Source organism: Galendromus occidentalis, unplaced genomic scaffold (genome assembly GCF_000255335.2).
Source record: "Galendromus occidentalis unplaced genomic scaffold, Mocc_1.1 scf7180000077431, whole genome shotgun sequence".
NCBI classification, from domain to species: domain Eukaryota; kingdom Metazoa; phylum Arthropoda; class Arachnida; order Mesostigmata; family Phytoseiidae; genus Galendromus; species Galendromus occidentalis.
In genome coordinates, this window is record NW_003805419.1 from 558,116 (window position 1) to 570,545 (window position 12,430).

At 50.7% G+C, this 12,430-nt stretch overlaps 2 protein-coding genes across 2 annotated transcripts in view; both read left to right on the forward strand.

Moving 5' to 3' along the window:
• The first annotated feature begins 451 nt into the window (after nt 1-451).
• On the forward strand, nt 452-7,731 carry LOC100901494 (protein croquemort). The gene is made up of 10 exons (XM_003742800.2): nt 452-1,175; nt 3,604-3,764; nt 3,945-4,086; nt 4,827-4,937; nt 5,039-5,137; nt 5,237-5,497; nt 5,681-5,813; nt 5,947-6,132; nt 6,364-6,578; nt 6,679-7,731. Exons 1-10 carry the CDS (start codon nt 1,023-1,025, stop codon nt 6,739-6,741), a joined length of 1,524 nt encoding a protein of 507 aa, XP_003742848.1. The 5' UTR covers nt 452-1,022; the 3' UTR covers nt 6,742-7,731.
• A 2,507-nt stretch (nt 7,732-10,238) lies between these two features.
• Nucleotides 10,239-12,430, forward strand: part of LOC100907279 (sodium-dependent glucose transporter 1A) — a 7,009-nt gene continuing 4,817 nt past the window's right edge. Inside the window, exon 1 of the mRNA XM_003742760.2 lies at nt 10,239-10,336. The gene's annotated coding sequence lies outside the window, so the exon portion shown is untranslated. The remainder of the gene's footprint in view (nt 10,337-12,430) is intronic.

Below are 12,430 nucleotides of genomic sequence, written 5' to 3' on the forward strand. Positions count from 1 at the left end.
CGCCCGGAGTCCCCAGTAAACAGAAATGCGTTCATCGGAAGAGAGTTAGCGCGAGCGGGAAGAGGGGGAGGAGCAGCAGCGGTGGGTGCTGTACGGTCGCCAGCAGCGGCAGCAGCCGGGAAAGGAGGGAGAGATCGCCGTGTTACACTCACTTCCAACATGACGGCGACAACAACGGGGACTCGATGATGACGGCGCGGCGTCGCAATCCACTCCAACGACAACATTGAGCACATGCACATAACAGAAGGGAAGAAAGAGTGCGGTCCTCCTCCCTGCTACTCGCGGTTTGATGCAGCTCGCTCGTTTCCATCGCCGCTCCCATCGAGCGTAATGTGTGCGTGATTATAATATCAGCTGCTGCTGCCGCCTCCGCCACCACTGCTGCAGCAGTGCTGTCTCTGCTGCCACCGGAGCTTGCTGGAGACGTTGCTCGCAGAATCCAAGGAATTGCTGCCAGAGCGGAAGATCCACTCGAGAAGTAGATAGCGCACTTGATGCGTCTGCGAACGTCTTCAAGAGAAGAGTGCCGCAAACGGAGTAGTACCTGGACAACATCGTTGTCGACCACCGAAACCGCTCGTGCCTCAACGCAATCCGGTATCGCCAGTGGTGGCGAGAGCGGCAATTGCGGCAGCAAGCGACATCCTTGTCAATCGAGTCGGTCCCCTCAGCTACCGATGACAGCAGTGCGAAAGAGAGCTGTGTTCTTGGCTTGGCAATATTGTTCTAGCCCCTAGCCGGTTACTCAGACCTTCGAACAGTCCTTCACCGACTGAGTTGGTGAGTCTGTCCCTCGACGAACTGTCCGTTCGATTAGTCACTCTGGATCACTCAGGTGATCGGGTTATCGGTTGCTTTTCTGCTCGGCTGGTCGATCGATCGCTTCGCTGCCTGATTTGAAAGTCAACAGCTCGATGATCGAGTTCCTCCGGACAAGCATGGAGTGATATGTCAACAGTGGGAGAAACTTGCTCGCGCAGCTGTGGATCCTCATCGGTGAATTGTGATCAAGCCTCACCATGGTCGAAGCGGGATCGCCTCCACCAGATCGACAGAGATGCACCCCGTTGACTAAAATCGTCGTCTCCGTGTGCGCGGGTCTGTTGATGTGCATTATAGGATTGGTGTCGTATGCAACGTTCCCGCCAATCCTGGAACAACAAGTCAAAGCTGTGAGTATCGTCGTAGGGATTCGCTCATTTCTACTCGTACATTGCTCGGAAAGGATCGCGGAATCGTCACGCGGTCTCTGATCGCTCGATTCCGTCCATGCATCGTCCGGATCGCTTTCGCGAAAGGCCAATAACCTCTAGAACGGTCGCTCTGGCGAGAAGCACTCTCGATCCACGCTATGTATCGGAACGGGATAGAGGGATCTCCGCGCGGAGCAGATCGTGGGAGCGAGATTCACAAAGAGTTCGGCTTGATTGGATGCTTTCCCATCTGCTCGGATTTTCTGATGTGTGACTCCAACGCATTCGAATGTTGGATAGCTCCGAGCGAAAAGTCATAATTATTGATCTTCTGCTAGCAGTGCACCTCTGGCCTGCCTTCTGAGCTGCGAACTTGCCGCTCCCTAGAATTCATTCGCTCTCTGATATGATTAAAGACCTTTCTGTAGCAGAGTCCTCGAGGGAAGTTCTCGATTTTCGGTGCAGATCTCGACTTTTGAAATTCGTGAGAACGGATCGACCGGGTCGATGGGCTTCCTCGAAGCTTTGTTGTCATATCAGATCATCTCATGAAATCTTGTGCTGGCGGAAAACCCGTCCTAAAGAGTTGCGTAGATCCGTCGTGACTGACAAGCTAATCAATTACATCTCCCGGCACAAACTATCTTTCGAAGCTTCTCGGGTAGAGAATCCGACACGAAACGTTCCAGAGCAGCGGCTCCTCTTCGCGAATTCGCGACTGCTGCGACGGAAGAGTTCGACAGAAGCTATTCGTTCAAGGAAGAAGAACTAATTCCCCGCTCTATCCCGCAACAGCGAACGAGGAAAACGCACCGCGGGGAAAATTCCTAATGTCTGCGCTGGATCCTCGTTCCTGTTCACGAGAGCTCACCTAATTGTTCCGAATCGGCTCCTCCAGAAAGTGGAATTCGATGGATTTGCATAAGTGTTTCTTCCCGATATTCTCTTTCGGAAGAAGCCTCCGAGAAAAAGTTAACTTTCGTTTGAAAATCGCAACTTTCGTTGAGAATAAAGCAAACACTCTATGCAAGGACGAAACGCCAGCGGAGTACTGCGGAGGAGCATAAAGTTTGCGAGTACCTAATTAAGATATTGTTTTTTCAATGAGCCTTTTTTACGGAACTCCGTATCGGGCTGACACGAGCATTGGTAAGTTCTGGTAATGCGGAAGCAGCATCCGCCGTACCAGCGGCGAAATCGTCCGCTGCCGCCGCGACGGCGGAACTTTCACAATGTCCTTGAGTCGTGTTACGCAGAAAACGCCCTGCCGAGAACGAACGACCATAACCGCGGTGACGCTTCCAAGCCATCCGAGAAAGTTCGGAAGATTCCATGAAAACAGGCAGAGACTGCTCCCCGAGGCGATAGCTCATGCTATCTCGAGTTGTCCAACTTCGACTCCGGCTAGAGCTCTCGACTACGCGTCGATAGAGATTTGCCCCCCACGGAGTACTCCCTGGCGTGGAAATCTTATATTGTCCATTGTCAACACAACGCATTGATCGGAGCACTGTTCGCATCCTCCGTTGCGCTCCGTTGCGAACAATGCGCGGATCGATCGCTCTCTCGGGTTCGGACCCGAGCTCTCACGGAATCGAGCATGTACATACCTAATTCCATAAGCGTGTAGTCCCTCGACGGAAACCGGTCTATCAGCCATAAGGCTCGACATGGTGATCGGGTAACCATGTCGTACCGAGACGGAATGAATGATTGAGCGTCTCTATGAGCAATCGTCCGCTCAGCATGTCGGCTCTTGATGGTTCTCATTCGAGCGCTTGCCGAGGCGTCATAATCCGTTCGACAAAGAGGAAATACTCTCGTCTCTCGAGCGAAATCCTGATGCACGTTTCGAAGAAACTTAGGCTTTCAACTCAATTTCGGAATTGTTTCCCTCGATGAAAGCATGCGGAATAACAGGCAATGTGCTGACAAGATTCGATGAATTATTATTCTTTTCGCTAATGGGAATCAACGGAGCCAGCGGGATGCGATAGATTATTCCTGGCAAGGTGCGGGAATGTTCTTCCCTCCGGGACCGTGCTTCCCCAGTGGGAGTCAGTCGAGTGATTGAGATTACAGCTCCCAAGAGCTTTCAGGGAAAAATTCACGACGCATTAACTCCAATGAGAATTTCGAGAGGGTGAGAAAAGGGCGACTGCTCAGTAAGCCGACGTGTGTCATCGACTGGTAGACGGCGCAGGAAACTGCTGCCAGACCTTTTGGCATCTATCCTCGTTCGAAAAGTTTCGACCACCTCGGCGACTTATTCGATCCCCGATTTCGCTCTCTTCGAAACCCTTGGGAATAGATATTTTTCTGTCCTATCCTTTCGTTGGCGGAATATTCCGGGAATATTCTCTTACGATCCAAGGGGCCCCATAATGACGAATTTCACTATTCACAGAATCTTATCATCGATCCCGCCAATGAAATCTACGAGAGTTGGGAGGCGGCTCCGATTCCAATCTATGTGAAAATGTACCTTTACAATTATACGAACCACGAGCATATATTGAAGGATGGCGTCAAACCGATCCTGGAGCAGCTCGGCCCGTATGTCTACAGGTTGGTCCCGGTCGCAAGTCGCGACCCTATCCGAGGCGCTCTATGTCTGAAACACGCGGTTTGTTAGCAAGCTGTATCCTATCTATCCATTTTCCTTTAGAGATCTTGTGATCCCTCATCCTCGGTTCCGTCTTGTGCGTAGACTGCAGGGGCTACATTGTGATCAAATCTAAATTACAGGGAATATCGAAAAAAAGAAGACGTGAGCTTCAACGACAATGGAACTGTCACATATCGCCAAGTTGTTTCGTACGAGTTTCTCCCGAACTTGACGAAAGGAGATCTCGATGACGAAGTCATCACACTGAATGTGCCTATAATCGTAAGCTGACACCAGCGGCAAGCGCCGAAATTCTTGCAGACAATCTCGATCGGAATGTTTGCGCACATCGTGCCATTATCCATGCACGTTAGAGCTGACGAAGAATTTCCAAGCGCGATCATTCGTTCGGCGGAGTTCGCTTATCTAATCACTCTCCCGACCCGGCTGCTCATGTGGAGCTTCCGAGATTCGCATGCATTGATCGTTCTTCAAAAATTATGTGTCTATCCGCGGTAATCTATCAAGCTCCCTCATCCTTCGATCGTTGCTTCCGCTGGGGCTTCCTAGCCAAATCTGGCGAGCTCCTCGTTTTCTTGTGGTTCCAAGCCACCAACCATCTTGATAGTGATCATATTCCTATCCGATTCTCCATATCAGAGCAGATAGCGATAATGATTGAATGGGTTGAAGGGCACGCCACTTATCCATTTCACGTCGCGGACAAGAATCCTCAGCGTTCAGACTGGTCCACCTGATCTTGATCACGCCAAGACCAGTGCAGAACGTCTCGATGCTGACCGGAGCCGGGAATCGGGGAAGCATGGACAATCGCTCGAAGCGGCTCCAGCCGGCACAATGTCCGGTCGAACCCGTTCCTCGGAGAAATCGAACACTAGTCATAGATTCGAAACCTACAATTTACTCTCACAGAAGAAGGATCGTGGAGTTTTCGCACGTGAGAAGGTTTAACCGGAAAGTCCTTTATCCGGAACCCACTCAAAATGACCTTCGATTTTAAGGGAGCTGCCTTCAGAAATAGATTGAACCGAGCCGACGAGAGACAAGTCATGGCTGACGGACTTCAAGAAATGTTCGCTAAATACAACCAGACGGTCTTCATGAAACGCAAGGTAAAATCCCTGGTACACTCGATCAACGTTTGTCTCTGCTTGTGCATTCTTAGCCTCTGATATGAATGGCCAGTATCTCACTCGTTGATTCTTTCCGGCAGGTCAGGGAGCTTCTCTTCGAGGGCTATCAAGACGAAATGATGAGCTTCGCGAAAACTTTGAACTGGTCCCACACGGATAGGTTTGCCTATCAGATCGATGTGAGTTCTGGTGGCAGGGCCTGGAGCTCCCCTGAAATCCTGATTCCTCTGGGTCGGAAGATGCAGCCGCAAGAAACTAAACGCTTGCCTTTATCTCAGCGAAACAACAGCAACGACGGCCTTTACACTGTTTTCACGGGATCGAAAGGAATGCACAACTACGGCTCGATTGATAATTGGCAAGGACAACAAAAGGCAGCTGGCTTCAAAACACCATGCAACGCCATCAACGGAACGACTGGGGAAATGTGGCCGCCTTACAGTATCAGTGCGGACAAACAATTGACGTTTTTCGTTTCGCATCTGTGTAGATCGCTCAGTCTGAAGTTCAAGAGAGACGAGACCGTCAAAGGCATCAAGGTCAGCGACAATGCAGTCAATGAGATGGAGGAAAATATCCCGTTACAAAGGAAGATATCGGAAACCGGCGATCTTTGATGATCTGGCAGAATCACGTGATCGCGATTTCGCTGTTCACATGATTGACTTGTATCCAAGATGCGCTGCGACCTGATTACCGAAGCTAATGTTTATCACCACCAGGTTCTGCGCTACCACATCGACGACAAGCTTTTCGATTACGATGTCGAGGAGAACAAGTGTTTCTGCCGGAAGACTAAAAGAGAATATCTCTGCCCACCTAATGGTGCTCTGGACATCAATCGGTGTCAGCGAGGTCCGTTTCCGATTTCAAACCACAATAAATGTCTTCATCCAGTATCGCTAGAGTCGGGGATCTTCATTCCCTCCCTATACGGGTGACGGTAAATTCTCGGCAGACCGACGTGACGTGGAAGCTTCCCTTGCAGATGCGCCTCTCGTAGTGTCTCTACCCCACTTCCTTCACTCGAACCCATCATTGATCTCAGCTGTGGAAGGTCTGAGACCAGAAGAAGATTTGCATGAATTCTTCATGGATGTGGAACCGGTTATGGGGATCCCGGTTCGGGTGTCCGCCAGAATGCAAATGAATGTCGTTGTCGACAAATTTGAGCGTGAGTAAATTTCGATTCCATTTTGTGACGCATCGCGTCGAACGCTTTCCAAACGAGCTCCTGACCTCTGTCGCCTTGCCTGGGAGTACATCTGCGGGAGTATTGCGGGAGTATATCTGATGTTATTATCCGTGCCATCTCGAATTGACTCGGAGACTCGAGAAGCTTGCGTACAATGAGAATCCCCTCTGCACCACCCCAACTGCGTCATTTACGTTTCGATACTTTCAGATTTCCGAATGTTCGAAAAATTCAATCTACAGTATTTGCCCACATTCTGGCTGGAGACTTCCGCAACTGTTAACGACGATATGGCATTCAAAATACGACTCGTGACGGAAGACCTCGCCAGTTACGTGACGTTTGCTGCTTCGCTGTGGATATTCTTGGGTCTTTTCGCTATCATGTGCGCGCTGGCATTCCTTGTGTCACACGCTCGAAAAAAGGTGAGCTCGACTCGTCGATTATGGGGCGCCATAAGAGAGAAGATTCCGACGTCATGACTGTTGATCCCCCTTGTAATGATCGTATTCACCTCGATTACAGAGAAAAGAGAGGCCTTCGTCGAAGAAGTACACTGCCGTGAAATTAATCCGCGCTGGACGGTGAATCCTTCCTCATTCCGTCGACGTAGCCTGAAACTGTGTTTTCCCTCCGGGGACCTAGCATGCATTTCGGAATTGGTTACGCTTCCTGATTTCACTTGCTCAAAGTATACCAAGATATTCCCTCCACTGGTGACTGAAATGCATTTTACTGAAAACTTGAAGGATTCAGCGCTCAAACGGGTTGTGGATCGGAATCCTCGATTAAGTAGACTGAAATTTTCGCATAGAGTTTATAGTTCCGGATTGGAAACCTCCCCCGTCCAGGTTCGGAGACAGTCTAGTTCTTGTCCAGCCATTTGTACCTGCCGAGTCTCGATACGTTATACACACTCAGTACTCACCGTTTTTGTCTGGAACAAGGGTGAGACGAGCGTTTCGTCGCCATAATCGCGGCCGTCGCAGGCGAGGTCAGTACAATCAATTTTATATATGTGGAAGAGGGAGACGGGGTCATTCTGAGAAAGATCTCGCACCCGGACACTCAACAGTATATTTTGCATGCTCAGGAGAAATTAATTTCATCGACTGTTTTCAACGTTTGCATACCCGGTTGCAATTCCGACCGGCGTCCCTAAGTTTTCGCATCTCGGTGTTCCCGATCGGGCCGCGTTTTTATAATAGATCCGGGATCCAAGAAAGGAGTCGGAAGTCTCGCAGGCCTAGCCCTGTCTAAAGCTTCTGAGTGGGCAAGATCTGTGGAGCTATGCAGCATCGCGTATTGCAAATCCCGGGAACACATACTCTTAAGTAGGAAATCGGAAGAGGGTTTGGAGCGGATTACGACAGGGCAGAGCTTATATATTTCTGATGTTGACACAGTTGTGATCTGCATACATAGATGGATATGAATTCAGGGAGACCATCAGAAAACTCACACTCGATGGAAAGTGAGCTTTTATCGCTGGTGTTATATAAGAGAACTTTGCACAAAAGCATGGACGATATCCGAAAGACTCAGTCAGACAGATTTGTTTTGAAATAAAACATGTTCAGCAAGCCGAGGATGGTATCTACTCTATTCTTGGGAACCCAAGGGAAAACCAATGATGAGCCCGGGGAGAATGAAGGAAAACCGCCGAGAGATCCACAGAAAGGTCGGAGGCTTAATCTGGCCGCGACGTGGCCTGTGATTCTCAACATCGTAGACCGGCGAACAAGGGCCCTAGATATCCACGAAGGAGATGAGAGATGACATGCGTACGTGAACCGCGCGCGCTATGAGAGGTGAACGCGTTGCTGTGAACCGCGTTCAAGAGCCGGAATAAAAGTGTAATTCTCGATGTAATTCTCGCATCAATATCGAAAGTGCATTCGGACCCTTTGGACGAGCTCAATGCGCCCCAGGAATCGATGGCCGCTTGAGGCGTGCCCCGATGGCACATCCGCTAATTTCTCTGGAATCGAGTGCTGTCCATACGTTATATTGATGCACGAAACAGTTCACCGAGGTGCTTTCGAAAGAGTGTCCGGGAACCCCATCTCGGAAGAATGGAGTTGTGAATCTCTCCTCTCGATTGAGCGTTGGGTCTCGACATGCTCAGGAAGAGTTGCCTTCTCAGAGCCGCATCAATTTTCTTCAAATCGAGTTTTATTGGGCATATATTCGGTGACGTCACGGGTCGGCGGGGTATGAGTTTGAGCGCAGCGAGCATTCGAGCACGGAGTGGAATGAAAGCGCGGGATAGGAATGGAGCGTGGCACTGACCTGAACGCGGCGCTCCGCGCTCAGGCCTCGCTGGAACAGTGGCCTGAATAACGATGCCCATAATTATCGGGCATCGTTCATTTCAAGACAGGAGGGACCTTGGAGGCCGCCAAACTGGTGATCGCGTACCGGAGTTCAGACTCTGGGGTTCTGATCTGAAACCCGGAAAGTCCGACGCTGCAATGCACGAGCGATTCGCAGCACCCTCTCCTCTTGCCGGCGGTTTTCCTTCGCTTCTTTCTCTCTCATTGTCACCTATCAGCCGCTAATTATATTTTCATTTGACAGCACAATCTCGTTCCAACGAACACTAACCTAGGCGACAGCAGTAGCGATTCGCTGAAATCAATAATCGTTGTAGCGAGCTTATTTAACCGTTAAGTCTTCGGGAGACCTACTAGAATATTAGAAAAAAAGCTTTCATTACAGCGAAATTTCTTGCTACACGGTCTGCAGTGAGGAGGTGATACTGCACCATATCCGATGCTGATGAAGGAAAGTTACGGAAGGACCCCTCGATTAGAGGAACTTCCGTCCGAGCCTCAGAGTACCTGATAATAATGATAAAATTCGTCGGGATTGAGACGGCGTTCCTCGAGAGAGCGCTCGGTCTACACCGATCCACCCTAAACCGGCTCGCTCAAGTCATGCGTGAACAAGACATTCCACGAGCCGGAAGACGACCGATACCACGCAAGAGAGTGCGCATCTGTCTCTACGTTCAACACCCTGGCTCATCTCTAGACACCCGTGTATGATTCAAGCTGGATTGGCTACCTGCCCATAGTTATCTTATGTATTCAACTCATGATACAAACGTCAAGTCAGTGTGAATAAACGATTCGAATGAATGAAAAATCGTCGGGGTCGCTCTCAGAAGAACGTATCACCGAGCCAACGGTAGCTCCTCACATTTCAAAGGACTCTCACTTCACTCGGATGCCTTTCCGACTCTTGTGATCCTTCCCGACACTATCATGCAGGGCCGCAGAGAGAAATTCTGGGCCCGGGGGGAAATTCGGACATGGGTCTCTCTCGATCATGGTCTGTGATCTGTCACTAGAAAAGTGATGCAACGAATGGGTCAGAGCTGCAGTTTCCTTTCATTCCTCCATTTCAGTTTCCTTTCATTTAGGACGCAGACAGAATCATTTGACTAAGGCCTGAGCTAGGGGGCCCTCCGGAGACCCTGGGCCCGGGGAAAAAAGTCCCGGTACCTCCCTTCTCGTCGGGCCTGCTGTCCGGCGTCGGAGAGCCGGATTAACCCAGCTCAGGTCGAGTGTGATCCTCGACAATACGAGTATCCAAGCCCGGGCTTATGCCTCGCATATATGAATTTGGGGGACGTGACCCGATCTGGGACATTCATTCACTATCACGCCTGATTCGGGGATGCTTCAAATCATACTGTTCTGAAGGCTGGGTACTCGCCGGACGGCGCAACGTCCAGCTTCATTGCCGACAATCCGGCGGGTTCCATGCCGACAATTATTATAATCCTCCCATGAGCCTATCAGACGTTGTGAATAAACGTTTCTGAAACGCGTACTCCGATGACGGGCAAAACCCATCGCATCGTCGATCAGCCTCCGTTATCGACACTCACCAATCGATATTTTTTTTATGGAAAGAACGCAATGCTTGTGATTGTCGAAGAGCGACCGATGAATTCCTGCAATGATCCAGCGGTCATGCATAAGCTGCCGCGCCGGGTCCTTGATAGAATGAGATCGATTCGGAGGGATGGCCTTATCTCTCGTTCCTCCGTCTGCGAGCTCGCGACAGTATCGACCACCGACCCATAGCTGTCTCATTCGATCCCGGTAATGAGCTTGTCTGGCGACACCTCGTCCTGTGCCTTCGACTCGGCTCGCCACAAGAACATCTCGAGGTGACGTTTTCATCCACAGATTTTGCTGTTTTCTGCTTGGATTCGCTGTCGACTCTTCAAAGTGACTAGCTCATTCGTCTAATCTGCCGATCAGAGAAGCTTTTCCCGAGTTAGCTCTAAGCAGATACCCTAGTTCTCGAGTCAGAGACCTCTCAGCGGTGCAAGGCTCCGACCCAGAGTCCGGAGAGTGGACCGTTGATTTGGCATATTTATGCTGCTCGGACACGCTTCAGTCGTGTTTCCGATCATTCTCGACCGAGCGCTCTCGATCATATTCAAAGGTCGCCCGCTCTTCCATCGTGAGAGTATGGTTCTTATTGCTAGTCTCAGCGTTCAACGGATTTACCGCCTCGGTAGGCGCAGCTCTTCTCATCCCGGGAAAAGCCCGGTGTCAGACTCGTCACAGGTTCCGGGCCATGAGAACACGTTGTTGTGCCGAATCTGCTGTCTGCTATGTGCCAAAGTGAAATCCTTTCGTCCGAGTCATCGATGATTCCCCTCCCCCTATGAAAAATCGCTGTGACGGAAGTAGCTCCGGATGACGATCTGATCTCATACGAGTCTCTAAGGGTCGGATTCATTAGACTCGGAGACGGTGCCGATCTTCGGATCGTGATCCACGATACTATGCACAGACGAAAGTCGTGAGCGCGAGCTCGATCCCGGAAGGGGAGCAGGGGACAAGGGTACGTCATTTTCCCGGGTCGACTATGCTTCATTCTTCTGGAGGAATTGAAGTTCTGCGGGAAAAGTCGAAATTCCAATCGCGAAGCTCCGTTTGCCGGGGGCATCCCGTGACAGCGGTCGACCAAAGCGGGAATTGCAGCCGCCAATCACCGTCGGGAGTAGAGCAAGACCGTGAGCGCATCGATCTCGAGATCGACACGGGGATTTCCCGGCAGATAACCGTCAGGAATACTAGCTTAAACATCGTCGAGCCCTCGGATGTCCCGACGCCCTTTGAGTAGACAAGCGGAAGGACTCATAGCTCAGCGACGGGTCGAATATCATCGGTTAAAGCCCGGGCCTGAGAGCAATCTGGCCTTCCATTCGAGACGAGAAACCAGAGTTCCGCTCGCTGTTCCTTTATTCACGATGTAATACGAGATGATTACCTTACTTGTGAGCTATGGCAGATATTCGGCAAAACCCGATATCTAATCTGGTCTCAAAACCAGAGCGGTGTTTGAGCAATGGAGCTCGCACTCACAATGTCACAGCCCTCCAAAGATTCTTACGCTCACAGACCCTCCATGAAGGACGGCACTACCAAGTCGACCGCTGCCGCGCATTCGCAAGGCGAGACGGAATATTCCGGTCGCCGCCGAGAAAAAACGGCTCGTCGCCACGGAAGATCATATTTCGGTGACCATCTCGTTGTTGTGGTTGCTCCGATGGCGCCGAAAATCTCTGATATGAGTGCGTTAGTTGCTTCGCTCGAACAGTGAGCGTCCGGCTCTTTCAGGCGTCTCAAGCACAACCTCACGGTCTGGATTTGGATTATCGCACTCGCGTGATCTCAAGTGAAAATTTCGACTGCAGCCCTCGAAGACGTAAGAGCCCGCGGTTACGGAAAGTACGTGCGCGATCAGAACGGTTCCAGAGAATATAGGTGTCAGGAGATGTTCTACCGTCTGCTCTGAAAATGCTCTCTCCCAGCAGATGATCACAGCGGGTCTCTTTCGGGGACAATGTTCTGATGTCGAGGCTCAATGATATGGTGCGTGTGATCGATTGAACTGCAGAAAACCCAGGAGGCGCCACGATGAGGACGGGCGATCTCTGCACTCAGGGACCGAACTTATCGAGCGGAGAAACCTTAACTGGCGATAGAAGGATGAATGATATTCGGGGCGCTTCCTGCACATGCCGTCGTCAAGCAGCTTGGCGTCGATTTTGGGAATTCGCTTCGAGCCTGACGTGAGCTCACAGAGCAGATGGGAATCTTGAGCATTCGCGCCAGATCAGCACTCTGAGGACCAGTGGCGTACGCAGGATTTTTCTTGGGGGGGGGGCTAGATCGGGTCTCCGCATGGGGCTGAAATCCAATATGGCGATTCGCTCCTATACTACAGCATTACGAAGAAACCATCT